General features: G+C 40.4%; 2 protein-coding genes across 11 annotated transcripts in view; both read left to right on the top strand.

Annotated features, from left to right (window-relative positions):
* The first annotated feature begins 225 nt into the window (after nucleotides 1-225).
* olfml1 (olfactomedin-like 1) lies at nucleotides 226-5972 on the top strand. The gene is made up of 3 exons (XM_063000124.1): nucleotides 226-342; nucleotides 3536-3824; nucleotides 5194-5972. The coding sequence occupies exons 1-3, from the start codon at nucleotides 226-228 to the stop codon at nucleotides 5970-5972; spliced, it is 1185 nt and encodes a 394-aa protein (XP_062856194.1).
* Nucleotides 5973-10047: 4075 nt separating this feature from the next.
* ppfibp2b (PPFIA binding protein 2b) overlaps nucleotides 10048-20926 on the top strand; it is a 106940-nt gene continuing 96061 nt past the window's right edge. For all 10 annotated transcript variants that reach the window (XM_063000799.1, XM_063000798.1, XM_063000797.1 and 7 more), the window contains exon 1: nucleotides 10048-10133. The gene's annotated coding sequence lies outside the window, so the exon portion shown is untranslated. The remainder of the gene's footprint in view (nucleotides 10134-20926) is intronic.

The following is a 20926-nucleotide window of genomic DNA, read 5'->3' as shown; positions in this document are numbered from 1 at the left end:
GTCAGAACATCTGGAGATTATTACGCTTCCAAAAACACTAGCAGCCTGCAAAGATCTGTCGATGCTGAAGAATACTCGGATCAAGTCCCAGAAACTATAGACAAAACAACCAGATTCCGGTCTCCAGATTCCACCACAACCCGTTTTCACCAGACTGTACCAGAGAAGCAGAAAACTTTACTGTTCTCTAGCATTTATCTAATAAAAAATCTGTATCTGTGCAGCATGATTTTAAAGCTGCTGGCAGTTCTGTTAATGTCCTGGGGTGCTGGACAAGCCCAGAGATCGACCCAGGATGCATTTATGATGGATTATTTTCAGAGAAGAATTCTGGAGCTGGAGGTAAGAGCTATACAGCCCACACAGTCTCACAGAAAGATTCAATCACATTTGCATGTTTTTATTTGACAGGAAGTTTTACAAGCAAAGCAGAAACCAAGCTGGACTAGTTTTTCTACCATTTGATTTCACCAAACGTTTAAGTGATCACAGATCACGATCATTCAAGATTTTTGTATTTCTACAATTACTGACTGTAGTCCATCTGTTTCTCTGCATGCTTTGTTACCCTCTTTCATGCTGTTCTTCAATGGTCAGGACCCCCACAGGACCACTACAGAGTAGGTATTACTTAGGTGGTGGATCATTCTAAGCACTGCAGTGACACTGACAGGAGGTGGTGTGTTAGTGTGTGTTGTGCTGGTATGAGTGGATCAGACACAGCAGCGCTGCTGGAGTTTTTTAATACCTCACTGTCCCTGCTAGACTGAGAATAGTCCACCAACCAAAAACATCCAGCCAACAGCGCCCCATGGGCAGCATCCTGTGACCACTGATGAAGGTCTAGAAGATGACCAACTTAAACAGCAGCAATAGATGAGAGATCGTCTCTGACTTTACATCTACAAGGTGGACCAACTAGGTAGGAGTGTCAATAGAGTGGACAGTGAGTGGACACTTCAGCAGCGCTGCTGTGTCTGATCCACTCATACCAGCACAACACACACTAACACACCACCACCATGTCACTGTCACTGCAGTGCTGAGAACCATCCAACACCTAAATAATACCTGCTCTGTGGTGGTCCTGTGGGGGTCCTGACCTTGAAGAACAGGGTGAAAAGAGTATGTAAAGAAACAGATGGACTACAATCAGTAATTGTAGAACTACAAAGTGCTTCTATATGCTAAGTGGAGCTGGTAAAATGGACAGTGAGTGTAGGAACAAGGAGGTGGTTTTAATGTTATGGCTGATCAGTGTAAATAGGTGCAGTCAAGAAAGACAAGTCAAACAAAAGTGACATTACAGAACTTTGTACTTGAAGTGAAGCAAATGAAGCGTGAATGAATGATTTTGTGATATACGTATAAAGAAAGTCTGAAAGAAAAAGTATGAAAGAAGCTCGTTTTTAATTTTCAATTACATTTTTGTGCACAAAGAATTGTGTGCTCCAATTCAGTCACAGGATAAAAAGAAGAAATCATTAAAGGGCAGAAATCAATAACATTTTCAAAAAGTCACAGCTCTTAGATCTGTACAGACTGTGAACTCTTGATCTCAACTCTATATTGATTTTAATGAACGTCAGTGGAAATATTTAATAGACTAAACTATTCAGTTGGGTGACATTTTGTGTAAATGGCAGCATTTGACTGCAGTAAATAGGTGATTTAAACATACCCTGATGAGCCAAAACATTAGGACCACCCGCCTAAAGTGCTGTCAGTCAGCTCTTACCCACCAAGATATGGAGTCCTGTGGTATCTGGTACCAGGATGTTACCAGGTGGTGATTTGGATCATCCTACAGCACATCCAAATTCCTTCAACTCACCGGTACTTACCCCTGCTGCCTGTGAGCACGCCTTGCTGAGATACTTAACCCAGTCGTCAGGCCATAATGATTCTGCCAGTCTCCAAGTCACCCAGGTTTTTATGCTGCATTCAACCTGTATACTACATTTAATTACCATCAGCATGACATATAATGCATCCCTGACTCTGACATCACAATTGTGGCCGATCTGTGTATATTTTAACAGGTCTTACTGCTAATAAATAAACTGCACAAACTTTAAAAACATTATGACTCAGGTTATGGTGTCCATAAGTTCACTTTTAGGGTGGACAGGTTTTTTTTTTTATTATACCTGTTTGCAGTCCAGCACAATGCCTGGAAGGACACATATTTGTTCTCCTTTGGAAGCTAACCGAATGCTTGTAACAATCATAATTATTTTGCCTGCCATTGGCTTATGAACATGTCAAAAGAAATTACTTGAATTTCATTGTTTTAAAGCCACTACTTTTTATGGAGACGTCCACCCTTTATTGTGAAATGTACAGCCCTAAAATGCTACTTAATTACTAAGTTTTAATAATTGTTCATGATGTTTACACGTCAAAACAAAGAACAGTGTACAGCTCTGAGTGGTCACTCACCACCCTTTTATTTGGAAGGTGCAGGAAGGATTAATTTTATGCTTTTTGTACTAAAGTAAAACAAGTCACAATTATGAATGTGGTGAGAGTAGAACCTTCATCAACATTACAATGTTCTGGTTCATTAGGTTGCATCACAATTATAAAGCAAATAAACAAAAAAATTGTGTGCTGAAGAGACCATTCTGACTACCCATTGTCATGTCCTCCTTTTTGGGGTTATGGAAATGACCACCCTAACTCAAGCCTACTTGTGACTGCTAATACAGTATACACTGATCAGCCATAACATTAAAACCACTGTCATGTTTCTACACTCACTGTCTATTTTATAAGCTCCACTTACCATATAAAAGCGCTTTGTAGTTCACAATTACTGAGTGTAGTCCATCTGTTTCTCTGCATGCTTTGTTAGCTCCCTTTCATGCTGTTCTTCAATGGCTCAGGACCACCACAGAGCAGGTATTATTTGGGTGATGGATCATTCTCATCACTGCAGTGACACTGACATGGTGGTGGTGTGTTAGTGTGTGTTGTGCTGGTATGAGTGGATCAGACACAGCAACGCTTCCAGAGTTTTTAAATACCGTGTCCACTCACTGTCCACTCTATTAGACACTCCTACCTAGTTGGTTCACCTTGTAGATGTAAAGTCAGAGACGATCGCTCATCTATTGCTGCTGTTTGAGTTGGTCATTTTCTAGACCTTTATCGGTGGTCACAGGACGCTGCCCACGGGGCGCTGTTGGCTGGATATTTTTGGTTGGTGGACTATTCTCAGTCCAGCAGTGACAGTGAGGTGTTTAAAAACTCCATCAGCATTGCTGTGTCTGATCCACTAATACCAGCACAACACACACTAACACACCACCAACATGTCAGTGTCACTGCAGTGCTGAGAATGATCTACCACCCAAATAATACCTGCTCTGTGGTGGTCCTGGAAGAGTCCTGACCATTAAAGAACAGCATGAAAGGGGGCTAACAAAGCATGTACAGAAACAGATGGAGAGACAAGGAGGTGTTTTAATTTAATGGCTGATCGGTGTATAAGCATTAAGCTAGTCTGCCAACTTCTGTTTCCATTATCCAGGAACGTCTGATGAGATGCGATCGTGAGCTCCAGATCTTTAACCAGAAGATGTACGACGTGTCTACAGAGATGCGCGGCCAGCTCCGCAACGTGAACACCCTAAAGTCAGAGATCCAAAACTTTATGAACAGCCTGAGCACACGGGTGGACCGGGTGGAGAGAGACGTGGAGTACCTACACAGTAAAGTTCCAGAATCTTCTAGCATTGAGATCTCAGAAACTCTGCTGGAGCAACAGGTTAAAGAAGCTCAAATCAAGAGGAAAGCCGTGGTCAGCAAGCAGGAAAAAGGTAAACGATGCTAATCTAATACTCAGCTCTCAGCTCTTCATACAAACCTGATCTGGATGATGCATTACAGAGATCATGCATAACAACACAAATAAAGATTAACAGATATTACCGGAGAAATGCTTCAGGATGTTTACCAGTTGTAATATAGCTGAGACTGAAGGTTTCCATTTGTTTACATATTCATTTGCTAATTAGACGTTCGCTTAAAGGAAGACTGAGCAAAATAAAATTAGGAAAAGTTTCCAGTAAATCTTAATGAAGTCAATCAGCCAAAGCATAGATGGCCGAAACTGTCTTAACCACATTGCCAAAGGTATGCTAAATGGCCAAAAGTATGTGGACACCTGACCATGAGCTTGTTAGATTTTCCATTTTAAAAACAAATGATATTAAAATAAGGTGACCTCGGGCCGCTCAGGTGGCGCAGTGGTAAAATACGCTAGCGCACCAGAGCTGGGATTTCGAATACATCGTATCGCATCTCAGCTCTGCCTGCCGGCTAAGTGGTGCAATTACGACCTCTGCTGTCTGATTGATGGCGCCTGTGCAGAGTTGAGGAATAATGCTGATCAGGGTGTGGCTCTCCGTACACAAGACTGATCCGCACATGAACTCGCCTTGTACAGGTCAAAAGAGGCAGTCGGTACTGCTCATGTGTCGGACGGGGCGTGTGTCGGTATCGGTAGAGGTGAAGCGTAACACAGCCAGGGTAATTGGATACGACTGGATTAGAGGCCCTTTTAGTTAAAAGAGTATTTGTATGGCTGAGAACTGATGTTGGTCAAGAAAGCCTCAACTGATGTTCTATGTCTTGTATGGAGACTTTTCAGAACATTAAAGGTTGTTATAGCAATAAAAGGGAGACAACTCTGTATTAAATCTGATGGTTTTGCAATACTATGTCCAATTGACTCTTATGGTCAGCTGTCCTCATTACTTTTTGCCATATAGTGTACACACAATGGCCACAACTCTATATGCAGAACCTGCTATAAATGACACCAAGCAACATTCTGTATGTTATTGGATCCCTGTCCTACTGATTTCATTTTATTAAATAAAATGTAATGAGTGTTTATATCAGACCAGTCTAGTTTTATAATAAATTTATAATACAGTAGACCCTTGAGTTATGAACGGTTTACCATACGAACATTTTGGGTTACAAACGATCTTTTTCAACTTAACGTACAAACAAATTTCGGATTACAAACTGAAATTCGCAAAACACGTGACGTCACAAACAAGTTGACTCCGAGCGTCTCTCTCGCTAGTCCTATTCATATCACTATGACAACTGTCTAGTAACTAGCTGGTAAAAATAAAACTAATTATCATTTTATTCTCTCTTTTTAAATAAATTTAGAGTGCAACATTCAAGTTGTTGGCATCAAATCGCAAAAAATAGTCCAGAAGGCAGGCGATAACATCGGCTCCTGGCTGAAGGACCCAACCAAATATTCCTCAAAGATCTACTTATTTAGTGGCTCGAGGAACACGACACTACTTCAGTTTCCTTCTCTTCAGACCTTCACTGACTCAAACTCATCCAGAAAGGCTCACGTCATCCAGCTCCCTCTGCCCTGGCAAGGAAGTGGCCACGCCGTCCATGATGGGTTCCTCTACTATCACAATGCTAATTCCCCAAATGAAGTGCTGAAGGTTCACCTCCTCAACCGCACCATAGCTGACCGAATGCTCCTGCCCAACGCTGGTCGCATGCCTGTCTATGCGCTCTCGCCACACACCTTCCTGGACTTCGCTGTGGATGAAATCGGATTATGGGTCATCCATGCAGATCCAGATTTCGGAGGGAACCTCGTGATCACCAAGCTGGACTCAAGCAGCCTGGCGGTGGAGCACACGTGGGACACCAGCTGCAAGAGCAGCGATGCTGAGGGAGCTTTTATAGTGTGTGGTACCCTGTACGTGGTCTACAACTCACGGTCCGGAGGGCGCTCCAGAATCCAGTGTCTGTATGATATCCATGATACTATCTTACCTGATGATATACCTGTGATTTACTTTCCAAAACGCTATGCCAGCCATTCTGCTATGCACTACCACCCACAAGAGAGTCAGGTCTATGCCTGGGACGATGGCTTCCAGACTATCTACAAGCTGGAGATGGGAAGGAAATTGTAAGTCACCTAAATGGCCGGACTGGGCTATATAACTAGCATTGCTAAAGTCTGGTAGGTCAGTGTTTTTTAATCTAGTCCTCAGAATGCAGATGTTTTTAATCTCTTTTAGCATCCAACAGACCTAAAGCTTTGAAAAACAAGGAGCAAAGTTTTGTGTCTGGGGTGAATATTTCTTTTAAAACACATAAAGCCAATTCTTCTTTCACAATATGTTATTGGGTAGACTAACACTCTTTGAGAAGGAGAACTACTTGCTCTCTTCCATGAATATGAGCTCACAGATTAATTAGGAATGTGCAAACTTTAAACAAATAACCTGTAATGAATAAAATACCTGGTTAATGTGTTGGGATTGGGATTATGTGATGGTGACTGTTGCATTTTTGTAACATTTAGCCAATATGCCAGAGCTCTTCTGTTTTTGTTTCCTGCTTTTTCATTATATTACAATTTGTAAAATATATCAGCAAATTCTTACTATATAAACAAATATACTTATAAGTTTAAATAGAATAGCTAGAAATTTTTATTGGATACTTGTCCTACTGATTTCATGTTATTAAACAAAATGTAATTGACTGACTATATCAGATCAGTCCAGTTTAATAATAAATTCATAATATATTGATATCTATTATGCTAGCACTAAACAAATCTAAGCAGTGCTGTTGGCTGGGGGAGGGATGCCGTCCAGAGTATTTCTGCCTTGCATCCATTGATTCCTGATAAAACCAGACCCTCTGTGACCCTGACCAGGATCAAGTAGTTGATGAAAACACTATAATAATAATGGTTCTTCTTCTTATTATTATTGGGAGCTAGGGTGGCTCAGCGGTCTATCATGCTAGCCCATTACTGCTGAGATCTGGGTTTGAATGATTGGCTAAAACCAGACCCACTGAGACCATGACCAGGATAAAGCAGTGGTAAAAATGAAATGAAAATTATTACTATTGGATAGCAAATATTTCAAACTAAACAAACTCTAAACAAATAACCTGTAATGGTTTAATGTGTTGGGATTGGGATTATGTGATGTTGATAGCTCTTCTGTTTTTGTTTCCTGCTTTTTCATTGTATTACAATTTGTAAAATATATCAGCAAATTCTTACTATATAAAGAAATATACTTATAAGTGAAAATAGAATAGCTAGAAAATACACTGACCTGTAAAGTTATGGTAGATGCTATTAGATGCTCTTTCACACCCTTAAAAGCATTTAATGTTGCTAAAATGCTGCATTAAATTCAACCATTTATATGATGGTACTTTATATGTCCAGTATGTGGACACCTGACCATGTGCTTGTAAGTTCAGGGCTCTGTGCCGGCCACCGGAGCGCCTTAAAACAAAACTGATCAAACCATCTCTTTATTAAACCTGATTTATGTACAAAGACAGAGTCCAGCTGGAGCCGAAGAAGGGCCTTCCCGAAACTGTTGCATTATATTTGAAAGAATCTTAATCATACATAACATTAACTATAAACAGTTAGCAACACGTGTGAGTAAAGCGCTTCTAGAATACCGCAGAAGAATAATAAAATGCCCTTTGGTTCTACTGCCCTCTCCTGGTCAGTCAGAGATTTTGCAGTTTTGTAATTTTGTAAACATTTATATAATTACATTTACAGTTATATGCGGGGGATATAAATTATTTTAACGTGCTAATGACATAAAATGCTAAACTGTATATTACAAATAAATAGCATGTAATGTCGGTATGTTTATGTAATGTGATTATTGCTCTCCCTCATACTCTCTCTCTCTCTGCCCCCCTTCCCTGCCAATTTAAACATATTACTGCACCCCTAACTGTGTGTTAGAACTCTACCGTATTTTTTCCGATGTTTCTTTTTTTTTCTATTTTTCCACCTAATTTTCTCCCCCATCAGCATTATTCCTGTGCAGGCACCATCAGTCAGCCAGCAGGGGCCGCAGTCGCACCAGTTATGAGGACCTATGATCCGACTTTTTACCCCATGAACAACAGCCAATCGTTGTTCATGCAGCCGCCCAGCCTAGTCGGAAAGGCAGAGCTGAGATTCGATACAATGTATTCAAACCCCAACTCTGGTGAGCTAGCGTACTTTACCGCTGCGCCACCTGAGTGACCTGATGTTTACTTTATTGACAGATTTCTTTTAGTAACTCTGGTTTCCTGACACCTCACAGAACATGTGCATAGTGGATTGCATTTAGATTTAGAGCATTTACATTTTGTTAAATAAGGAGACACATTTATTAAATGTTCAACTAATACTGCATTACTGCATATTACTGCATTCTGAATCAGTTGCAGTTGTGGGTGAACATGGAAAACTCTGCCAGGAGGGATTTGCAGTAGCCCAGTCTTCAACCGTGAAATGGCAACAGACTGGACATAAATCTGTTTGGCTAAAATAGAGATCTGCTACTAGATCTGACTGAGTGTAGTGATGAGTGTGGGATACCCTGTGATGAATTGGTGTATCCCTGCCTTGTGCCCACCGGGACCCTGAACAGAAAAATCTGCCAATTTCTTATTCAGTACAGTACAGAGAGAACAATTATAAACTGCTGGACACAAATTAACCAGCAGGTGGCGCCAAAGCTGTTTTAGTGCATTACTCCAGTCCAGTCTAATAGTCACTCGAATAGACAGCTTCATCCTAATCGCCAGTTTGGTCGGTGTCGCGGTGACTTCTGAATACTTGTTGCAATGCAGAAAAACATCTTGCAGAAAAGCATCTTTTTTTGTGTGTGTTAGTTATTCAGCATACTTTTAACAATTAAACTTACTATTTCTGTCATACACTTTAGTCACATCTACTGGCATTTCAAAAGTTGAGTCTGAATGTCAGTCTGATTATTTGTACTGAACACAAGAGCCACTGTTCACATTAAAAACAGGTTAGACAGAATAAACCGGTCTGTTTTGCATTGCAACTGTAAAACGCCCCTTCAGGACAGAAGATTATGGGAAGCCAAAATGTCCATAAAGTTGATTGTGTATTTATTTGGATTTTAAGGTCACATTCATGACAGGACAAGTAGTTACAGGTTACACATGATTCATCAGATCAGTTCAGTGTCAAACACAGTCACGGCTAATTTTGTATCTCCAATTCACTTCACTTACATGTTTTTGAACTGTGGGAGGAAACAGGAGCTCCTGGAGGAAACCCATACAGACACATCTTTACATGCAAACTCCACACAGAAAGGATTGGATCAATACACCTGGAATCAAAGCCAGGACCTTCTAGCTGTAAGGTGATAGTGTTAAACACCAAGCACCATGACACCCAATATCCTACCATTTACTAATTTATACACATTTTTAATAAATCCTCATTTGTTTACATTTAGCACATGCTTTTATTTAATTCCATTTTTGGGAACACCGGTACGTATGTATATTAATGCAATTATCCAATCCGATTATCCAATCAGGCAGCAGTTCAGTGCAAGGCCATAATCATAATATATGGGGGGGTACACTATTCAGAACTGCTCAACATATCCCTCAATGTACAAATGTAACAACTATATTCATTCATTAATTTTCTTATCCGCTTATCCAATTAGGGTTGTGGTGCTGGAGCCTATCCCAGCTTTTCAATGGGCGCAAGGCACACAGTAACACCCTGGACAGGACACCAGTCCATCACACGGCAAACACACATACACACACACTCACACACACACACACACTCACTTATAGGGCAATTCAGTGTCTCCAATTAACCTGAATGCTACAAATTGCTTTATTCTTGTTTTTTTCAATACTGTTTAAAAAAAATAATATCAGAAACTGGATTATATTTATTAAAGAAATAAACACCGGACTTTACAACAGTTGGCCACTAGGGCTTGCTGGCTGCATCTGACTAGCCAAAGCCTGCCCTCCTGGAGTAAACACCTCACACATGAATACAAACTCACCCCCTGCAGGTTTTACACATTCATGGATAAAACATGTGGTTATAAAGCGTATGGCTTTCCATAATCACACACACACACACACACACACACACACAGTGTGTTCAGTGCTGGTGTAAAACACGGGGCGGTGCAGAAACACTTAATCAGAGGGAAGAGCAACAATAACAGCAGCAACTCCACAGAGTCCAAGTGTTTCTGCAGTACAGGTGTGAAAGTGGAGCTCTGATCCTGCAGGTAAGCTGGACTATTTTATTAACATCTATCTGATGAACTAAAAGCTATGCAGCATTTATCTGTTAATAGTGGGGTTTAGTTTAGACCTGATATTGGTTCCAGATTAATGTACAGATATAATTAGTAGAACTAAATCAGCATTTACTGGAGCTCATGTTGTGCAGAGTTGCTCGTGATGATGTGCATAGATACACACCAGCACACACACTTTTAATGTTTAATGTGTGTTGTGTTACATTAATAAAGTTTCATCTGTGTGTGTGTGTGTGTGGAGGAATCTCTGCTCAGTGTTTAATTTGCAGCAGCTTTCCTGCTTTTTGGGTTTAAACCCCTGCTTAAATCAGATTTTTTGAAGGAGGATTAAGTCCTCTCCAGACTAAATCCACCCTGATCAAAACGAGGTGATCAGTAACATGGAACTGAAGCTGTTTGACACTAAATACATTGTATGAGCATTTTACTACAGACTGGATCTCTACTTGCTGGAAACGCTTTATTCCAGTCCTGTATGTAGCTAGTTTAACAGAAACATCTAAATACTTATTAAATTAAATAAGTTAGTACATAGACTCTTCTGGAATAAGCTTTACATTAGGGGCGGCACGGTGGCATGGTGGGTAGCACTGTCGCCTCACAGCAAGAAGGTCCTGGGTTTGATTCCCAGGTGGAGCGGTCTGGGTTCGTTCTGTGTGGAGTTTGCATGTTCTTCTCGTGTCTGTGTGGGTTTCCTTCACAGTCCAAACACATGCAGTCAGGTTTATTGGAGATACTAAAATTGCCCTTAGGTGTCTGTGTGTGTGTGTGTGTGTCTGCCCTGTGATGGACTGGTGCCCTGTCAAGGGTGTTTCTGTGTGCTTCGTGCCCATTAAGACCTGTGACAGTTTCCATCATCTACTACGACCCTAATTAGGATAAGCGGCAAAGAAAGTGATTGAGAGCTTTACATTAGTCTTATTTAAAGTGATTTCCATTCATTTATTTATGTTTTACCTCCACTTTATCTGTCAGGGTTGCAGTGGGTCTGATTTATTGGGCGATAGGCAGGAAACTCCCCGGCGGGTCACTAGTCCATCACAGGGCAGACACATATTCACACACATTCACACTTAGAGCAATATTTAGTAGCTCCAGTTGGTCTTTGGAGGGCACCGGAGCACCTGGAGGAAACCCACGCAGACACAGGGAGAACATACAAAGGTTGGATACCCCTGGTCTAGTTGATTGAATGAAATTTTAAATAAAGAATTAATAATTAACCTGTAAATCAACAACAGACACATCCATAAAGAATATGGTATCTAGCATGATGCTGAACTTGGTTGCATGTTGTTTGTTCTTAGTGAGGATTTCAGTCGATGTGTTTTACAGTAACAAGGCCGTCTCTGAGAAATCATGCACCTGACAAAATAGATAAAGCCGTTTTATTCATCCTCCTCTGTGCTTTGTGCTTGAAACGACATTGCCGTTGGCCTGTATGTTATTTTGTATGTATATTAATGCTTTGTTAAATGTTGCATAGTTGCGTGGTATTTATACTTGATTTTAATGTACAGCACTTTGGTTGTCTTTTAAATGTGCTATAGAAATAAAGGTGACTTGACTGACACATCACCTAGTTATGGACTGAATTTAAAAACGATTCATAAAATTGTGTGTTTTGCTTTCCTACTGCCTCCAGATAATCTGCAGAAGGTGGACTTGCTGCTCTAAATTACTCCCTGGGTGTGTGATGCTTTGTGCTGACTTGGCACCTTCAGCCTCTTCGGTTTAGGTGTTTCAGTCTCATTGCTAACAGGTCTATACTGTATAACTAATTATACAGTGTAAATCGTGTGCTTCTAACTTTAAAGTTTGGAGTGGAGGATCTCCAGTAGAAAGTGCATAGTTAGTTAGTCAGATCCTCCCATGCTAAGTAGCATATCGGTCTCAGCATCATCCCAAGTTGCGTTCAGAGCCTTCAGATCTCAGTGGAAGGTTCTCCTCCAAGTATTTCGAGGACATCCATGTGGTCATCTCGTGCCATGAGGTTTTGGGCCTTCTTCTCCATCTTCAGTGCTTGACTAAACAGAGATGAATTGGACTGGCACCAATTTCACATTGTATTTCCAGCCTTACCCAGTGTTTTAGGGTTGGTGTCAGACTAAATGCTTCCTAATAAGGATTTCTACTAAAAGTAAATCCAAAACATTAATATGGTTATTATTATAATGTCATTTTTTAGATTGTTCTATCCCCTTTAACCTAGCTATTGAGAGTGCACGTATTAATGCTGGTCCCAAGCCTGGGTAAATAGGAAGGGTTGTGTCAGGAAGGGCATCTGGTGTCAAAACTGTGCTGAATCAAATATGCGGAACAAAAGTTAGATTTACATTCCGGATCTGTCGAGGACTGGTTTAACAACGACCGCCTCTAGTACTGCAGCAGGGTACTGGTGGAAACTATGCCACTGTTGGGCCAAGAAGGAGTAGAGGGGTAAAAATGGCTGGCCATACATAAAAAGTAGTTATGAAAAATGAAGTGATTCCTCTTACCTGAAATGTGCCAGCTCTGTCAAAACCTACTAAATTTAGTGTTGCACTGGAGCCATGATGCTAGTCTTGCTAACATGTATGGAGACCATTAATCTATCATTTTTAAATCAATTAAACTTAATTTGTATCTCTTAAATTTAAGGAAAAATGCATTATGATATAAGTCTTGCTAGCCGCTTGCTAAACAATGAAAGGAATGATAGTTATTTTTAATGCCATGTGGTAACATGAGCATAACCTGTCACCGCTCATCAGACACAAACTTTTCAACCGGGCAGGGCTTTGTAACATGTTGCCCTATAATCGAGTAAACATTTGCCCTCAGCTCTGTTCTCTTGAGTTGTGTGTGCAGTTGACAAGCTCTTAACCCCCTCCTGTTTCCAAGTAACAGAAAAGGCTTAGTATGCTACGGTCTTCAGTCTGTGCTCTAAATCTCATTAAAATACGTACAGTTACTTAACCACCCAAATATTTTACATCCGACAGAGGTTTAAACATGTATTGTGGTGAGAAGAATCAGTATTGCAGATCTTTTTAAAAGAAATGGATGCTGTGTGCTCTGGATCAAAAATGAAAAGGACCATCCAGTCTAAAAACCAAGGTCTGTCATGGTATGGGGCTGTGTCAGTGCCCTTGGCAAAGGTAATTTACACTTTCGTGATGGCAGCATTAATGCAGAAAGGTACATTGAGATCTTAGAGCAACATGTGCTGCCTTCAAGACATCGTCTTTTCCAGGGACATCCATGCATTTTTCAACAAGTCAATGCAAAACCACATGCTGCTCATGCTACAAGGCATGGCTGCAAAAAAGAGGATGCGGGTGCTGGACTAGCCTGTCTGCAGTCCTGACCTGTCCCCAATAGAGAATGTGTGGAGAACTTTAGAGCAAAAAATGCGACAACGACAACTCCGTACTGTTGCACATCTTAAGACGCGTTTGCAGGAAGAATGAGACAAAATAAAAGCTGAAACACAATCTCCTCGGTGCCAAAATGTCTTTGAAGTGTGATGAAAAGGAATGGCAAAATTACAAAGTGGTAAATGCTTTACTTTCCCAACTTTTTTTGGAATGTGTGGCAGGCCTATAATGCAGGAATGAAGGTTTATTAATAAATAAAATGAAGTTAAGCAGACAAAACATAAAATATCTCAGGTTCATCCTGTCTGCAATCAAGTAAAAGTCAAAGTAAATTTCCATTTTACATGCTGTCCCAACTTTTTCTGATTTGGGGTTATAAGAAAAGCTGCTTTGTTTTTTTATTATTTGCATTTTTCATACTGTCCCAACTTTTTCATATTTAGAATTGTATTGACATATAAGCACAAATAATATTTGATATATAATAACTAGACAACAGGTAACGTTATATTTAAACTATCTGTTTGCAGACCTATGGCAGAGAAGAATGATGCCAGGATCTGGGCATTCTCTCTGTTAGAAAAGTCTGCTGACATTTTCCAGACACACACACACATACACACCTCAGTGCACTCGCTCAGGACTGACATTTTCTTTGCCCGTCTCCAGAAGCGCTACCTTTGACCCAGCTGCCAGAACACATCAGCCTGAGTGAGATGTGTGTATAGATGGCCCACATTCAAACCCAATGTGGGCAGCCAGTTTTACCCTGCTTACTTAATCAGGCATAGGCAATAAATACCACCAGCGCTGGGCAAAATATTAGTGCTGCTGTTGTAATATGTAAAAGAAAAGGCTGCTAAGTAAAATAACCTGACTGCAATTTTTGCTATATATTGTGATCACGATATGATAAAGAATGTAGTGAAAGCTTTAAGATATGCTTAAAGATAGGCCTGCATCATTTGGACCAAGATGATTTGTGTTTGTTGGATCGCATATCGAATGAATGCCGTGATTCATCCAAATACAAAGGAACTCACATCCAAAGGGAGTAAGATCAGCCAGAACGGTCACAGCACACAATAACGCATTTAGGGATTACTTAGAGGCCTTGATTGTATTTTGCAGCCTTATGCAATATAGCAGCAATACAGATAGTTATAGTGTAATATTAATTTATTGCTTGAAAACCTTTGGATGGGTAATCTTTATTATTTGAAGTGGTGTTTTGGGTCCGTATGGTGCTGAAAATGTTGTTCTATTCTGAGAAAAACAGCATCATTTTGTCTTAACATTTTTGTTCCAGTCTGTCTGAAATGTCCTTCAGAAATAACATTTAAAGTGGAACTGTAGAAGTCGGAAAGCACTTCATGACTCACTTTGGCTAAGGTGTGTCTATGCTTAAGGGAAATTCGATGAATTCATGATGATGGTGAATATCTGTGTATTTTCTGATTTCGGTTGATGTAGTGCTTACTGCTAGTGCCTTCAGAGTTTGTGTAACTGGTGGCACAAACTTCCTCACCTGGGTTTGCTTAAGTGGGAACCGCATCAACAACTGAATTAAAATCATTTGTAGTACCTGTCTGTTGACATTTGTGCATAGGAGGTGGACAAATCAAATATTTAATAAATCAAATATGCCGGTCAGGTGGCGCAGCGGTAAACTACGCTAGCATACCAGAGCTGGGATTTCGAATGGGGCAGTTCGCTCTCCTCAACTCGAACAGCAGCAATAGATGAGCGATCGTCTCTGTCTTTACATCTACAAGGTAGATGGACAAACCAGGTAGAAGTGTCTAATAAGAGTGGACAGTGAGTGGACATGGTATTTAAAAACTCCAGCAGCGCTGCTGTGTCTGATCCACTCATACCAGCACAACACACACTAACACACCACCACCATGTCAGTGTCACTGCGGTGCTGAGAATGATCCACCACCTAAATAATACCTGCTCTGTGGTGGTCCTGTGGGGGTCCTGACCATTGAAGAACAGGGTGAAAGCAGGTTAAAAAGATATGTAGAGTAAAAGATGGACACCAGTCAGTAATTGTAGAACTACAAAGTGCTTCTATATGGTAAGTGGAGCTGATAAAATGGACAGTGAGTGTAAAAACAAGGAGGTGGTTTTAATGTTATGGCTGGTCAGTGTATACTGTCTTAATTGTAAGTCACTTTTGGATTAAAGGCGTCTGCTAAATGCTGGAAATGTAAATGTGTTAAGATGCGACTGGCCCTGTCACACTAGCAGGAGGTCTGAGCTGCCAGTCTGTAAGTGCAACCCAATCCTTCTGTTATTTGAACTGGTTTGCTATGGTTGACCTGGCTCACAGGTGAGAAGACGTCAGAGCAGAGTGAGCGTTTACAAGAGCAGCTGATGTGCAGTTTATTCCTGTTATTTCACTTTGTTCTGGTTAGAACTCCCCTCAGGGTCTGCAGGAACATCACTAAACAAAGAGTTCTTGTGTCAGCATGAGGCAGAGCCACATCTGATCCACGTTACACAACACGTTTTTCTCTCCTGCAGCCCCACATTTCAATGCTGTTCTTAACACGCCCATGTCAAATTCCTCCTGTGATCTGAAAGTGTGTAGGACGTGGTACGAGTGACCGAGGGTTTTATTAGGTTTGGTATGGAATGGAACTTGTGCGGCTGAAGCAGCTTTATTTATATCATGTCCTGTAGACTTGCTAATTAGCCCGTTTGATGAGTAATTAATAGCATAAATTAATAGTTATCACCTGACACTGACAGCATTAATGTTTAATGACTAGGCAAAACAATCTGCACTGTGCCAAATGAAAAACTTACATTTTAACCAAGGGGCAGTACTGCATGCTGTAGTTAATATAAAATCTCCTGTATGCCTATAGGCTATTGATTTTTCCATCCTATTACGTGATTGTTTTTTACTCTTCTAAACAAAATGCAACAGGACCCCATTCAGGGCTCATTGAAACCCCCCACAGTGCTTTTTCACCAAAAAACGTTTCACGTTTCCACTAGCTTTGGGAACCAAGCCTGCGTCATCAATGGTGGGCGTTACATAAAGAAAGTAAGGAGTAGGGCCGCTCAGGTGGCACAGCGGTAAAAACACATAATGGAACCAGAGCTGGATCTTGAATACATCGTATCGAATCCTAACTCTGCCTGCCGTCTAAGGCTGAGCGGCCACATGCACAACGATTGGCCTGTTGTTCAGATGGGTGGGACTAATCCAGATGGGGTCTCTCTCTCTCATGACTGGTGCAATTACGACCTCTGCTGTCTGATTGATGGCGCCTGCACAGAGATGAGTGCTCTCAGGGTGTGTTTCTCCGTACATAACGTTGAGCTGCACTGCACTCGTCAAAGTGTAGGTGATAAGATGCATATATGGCATGCTGCCCACGTGTCGGAGGGGGCGTGGGTTAGCTTTGTTCTCCTCAATCAGAGCAGGGATCGGCATTGGTGAAGAGGAAGCATGATGCAATCAGGCAATTGGATGCTTTGTATTGCCGAAATTCATCGGTCATTGTTTTAGTACAACAAGCCACGTTACTCTTTATTTTTCACGTTAAGCGTTGTTCGTACTGTCCGGGTCGCTTTTACCACGTCATATCACACAGTTCATCTCTTTTGAGGCGCTTTGAAAATATCAGCAGCAAACTGGATCAAAATTTAGTCAGGTGAACTTTAAAAGTTGGAAGTGCAGCATTAAGCTTCATACAAGACAACAGCACAGCGGTTTTACAGCTTCTCATGTAAAAGCACCCAAACCTCTTCATTTTGACACGCCCACCGATGGCGTCACGGTCAAGTATTCTGTGGTGCCAGATTAGAAAGATTAGATTAGAAATCAAGTTTGTGAACCAGAACCGGCTCCGTTCCGCGTCGGTGGAAAAGGGTACTAGTGGACCGCAGCCACCTGGTAAAGAACCACTGGCGTAAAGCACTACCTCTTCAGCCGTCAACACGGCAGATGTCTGAAGTTTTAACCAACGTTTGTCATTAAATAGTGTGACATTTGAACCTGTACCAAACCTTACCTGTACCAGCCTTACCAGTTTCTTCGGCTACTTTTATTTGCACTGGAAGTTCCTCTTGCTAAACAGGCAAAGGCAAAATTTCACATGCAAAAACCGGCTGTGATTTGGCCGTAATACAGGACCTAACACCATGAGCAGAAAGTGCTGCACTCCTCCTCCTGTGGTGTAAATGCACACAGTTGGCAGGATGATTTGGTAAGGGGGGTAAAACAGCTTAAGCTGCTTGGCTGGCACTTGTCATTTGACATTTGCTTTATTAAGCAGTGATGACATGCAGGCTTTATTGGGGTGACACCTCATGCTGACATGTCGGTCTGTCACTTCCTGTTCAGCTTCAGACGTGTAATCATCTTTTGACAAAGGCTCATTAGCACATGCTGTAAACAATGCTTCCTGTACTGATATGCTGTCTATGTGTAATTAATAATCACGCATTACTTATAAAAGCTGAGAGCAACAGTATTATTAACAGTATATTATAACAGTACTAGAATTTACATCATTAATTAACAGTACTAGAATTTACATCATTCATTAACAGTACTAGAACTTCATTAACAGTACTATTCATTAACAGTACTAGAATTTACATCATTCATTAACAGTACTATTCATTAACAGTACTAGAATTTACATCATTCATTAACAGTACTATTCATTAACAGTACTAGAATTTACATCATTCATTAACAGTAATATTTATTAACAGTACTATAATTTACATCATTCATTAACAATACTAGTACTTCATTAACAGTACTATTCATTAACAGTACTAGAACTTCATTAACAGTACTATTCATTAAAAGAACTAGAATTTACATCATTCATTAACAGTACTAGAACTTCATTAACAGTACTATTCATTAACAGTACTATTCATTAACAGTAATAACATTTACATAATTATATTTCTAGCACTTTATTAAATGCCAACATTTTTGTTCTACATATGCTCATTCACTACGGTAAACTTTTTTTAGATTTGTCATTAAATTAAGTATAAAGACTTAAAATTCTGTCAGGTGTTTATATGTATCGGGACGCTATAAGCTTGTTGCTTATCAGTTAAAAGAAATTGCTAAAATTTGTATCCCTATACCATTCAATGGAAAAGGGGCATAATAATAATAATTAGTGTATCTGAGTGTCTTTAATTGTGTGCTGGCTTGATAGTGTTCTTGAGAAAGAAATAAACTGTTCATGCACAAATTATCGATTAATTAGAGATTAATGACTATGACATTAGTATTATTATTATTATGTTTCTAAATTACATAATCTCTGCAGAAGGCTTTAATTGCCCTCAAACCTCTACTTGCCACAATTGTGTCTAAAGCTTTTATTTATGTCTAAATTACTTGTCAAGTAATCCTTGCAGACCATCAGGAGCCACAATACTGATAGACTGATGGAAGTAGGACTTGTTTTTCTGTCTGTCTAATGTGTGTCCTCTGTTCAGTTTTGTCCGTGATGGTTGATGTGTACATCAAGGCCGTGTAATCAGCATTGGCATCGTCACTGGTCTTCACCTGAGTGAAGCTGACATGGATGACAGGCTTTACCTGAGTGTTTCAGTGAAGGACCGTGACACAGGATTAAACAATAAAGCAGCTCATGTTTCCCACATAATGCAGGAGTTAGTTTAAAAAAAACAGCTAATTAATGATTACTTGTAGTCGCTTCAGTAATGATTACACATGCTGTGTTTTGGGAGTTGTTTGACTTTCAGGCTGAGATTAATGACCAGAATGTTCTCACGCTTGCCAGGATGACCTCATTGTTAGTACTGCAAAGTACAGTATACTACAGTACATCGCCAAATGTATATGAGTAGCATTCCACATAAACATGGACAGTAATACACTATATGGCCAAAAGTATATGGACACCTGTCTATTATATGTGTTTATTGGACATCCTATTCCAAAAAACTAAAGAAGGCAATGTGTGACTTATCCAGTGAAAAGAAGTGGTCGATGGCCGCACGCCTGGTAAAGGGGGTCATTCTCGGTTGAAGGTCGGGGCAGTATCAGTGGGAGCAAAGTTGCAGTTGGATACAACCCGATTGGGTGAAAAGAGGAAAAATTAATAAATAGAAAAAAAGATTAAAACATTTATCCCTGTAACTCAACACTTGCAGTGCAGACTGTTTTCTCAGCTTCTCTTGTCGACCGGATTCTCTCGTTGCCCTCACAGTTGCTCACACAAGTCAAAACTTTGAGGGATGAACCGCAAACAAACCGTAACTGTAGCTTCACTCAGTCAGTCTGTCAGGGTTCAGAAGAAAGTGGCTGTCTCTCAAACTTTTGGCACACTGACAGTGGAGGTTTACAGGGCTTAGTGCAGCGGAGTGTGGTTTAGTGCGCTGGCATGAGCAAGTGAAATGAATACTTGCAACAGAACCAGTACTGTATTATATCACTGTTGGTCAGTGAGGTCAGAGCTCCTCAAGTGCACTTTTACCTCATTTTGTTGGGTAACGTGTGGCTAATAACATTGTGGCAAAATGATTATCATTGCAACATTATGGTTTATTTTATCTATTAATTCCATTTGTAAAATAATAGAATTTAAGTCAAGTGATTAGCTAGGATATGCAAGTGCCTTCTTGTTTAGATATCAGTCTTGATAAAGTTGGGGGATTTATCACAAGCTCAGACTGAGGATGTCACCTGGATCACTAAACGTTTCTCCACACCAAGCTTTGTGTCCAGATAAACTGATTCAACGTTGTGGTATTGTGTATCTGGATTATTGAGCATGAATCAGGAAATATCAGTCTTGATTTATTTTGTCTTTATGTCTGTGTTCATTGTCTTATTAAAATGCTTTCTTTTTAGATTCAGCTTCCTTTTAAGTAGTGTCAGAAAAAAAGGTCCAAGTAATGATGCATGTGATCCATCCTTCACTCTTGGTATGGTGTTACACTGATCAGCCATGACATTTAAACCACCTCCCTTGTTTCTACACACACTGTACATTTTATCAGCTCCACTTACCATATAAAAGCACTAAGTAGTTTTACAATTACTGACTGTGGGCAGCATCCTGTGACTACTGATGAAGATCTCAAAAATGACCAATTCAAACAACAGCAATAGATAAGCGATTGTCTCTGACTTTACATCTACAAGATGGACCAACTAGGTAGGAGTGTCTAATAAAGTGGACAGTGAGTGGACACAGTATTTAAAAACTCCAGCAGAGCTACTGTGTCTGATCCACTCATACCAGCACAACATACACTAACACACCACCACCATGTCAGTATCACGGCAGTGCTGAGAATCATCATCCACCACCCAAATAATACCTGCTCTGTGGTGGTCCTGTGGCGGTCCTGACCATTGAAGAACAGTATGGA

This window comes from Trichomycterus rosablanca, chromosome 8, assembly GCF_030014385.1.
Source record: "Trichomycterus rosablanca isolate fTriRos1 chromosome 8, fTriRos1.hap1, whole genome shotgun sequence".
In the NCBI taxonomy this organism is placed as follows: domain Eukaryota; kingdom Metazoa; phylum Chordata; class Actinopteri; order Siluriformes; family Trichomycteridae; genus Trichomycterus; species Trichomycterus rosablanca.
This window is presented reverse-complemented; position numbering and strand designations above follow the sequence as displayed.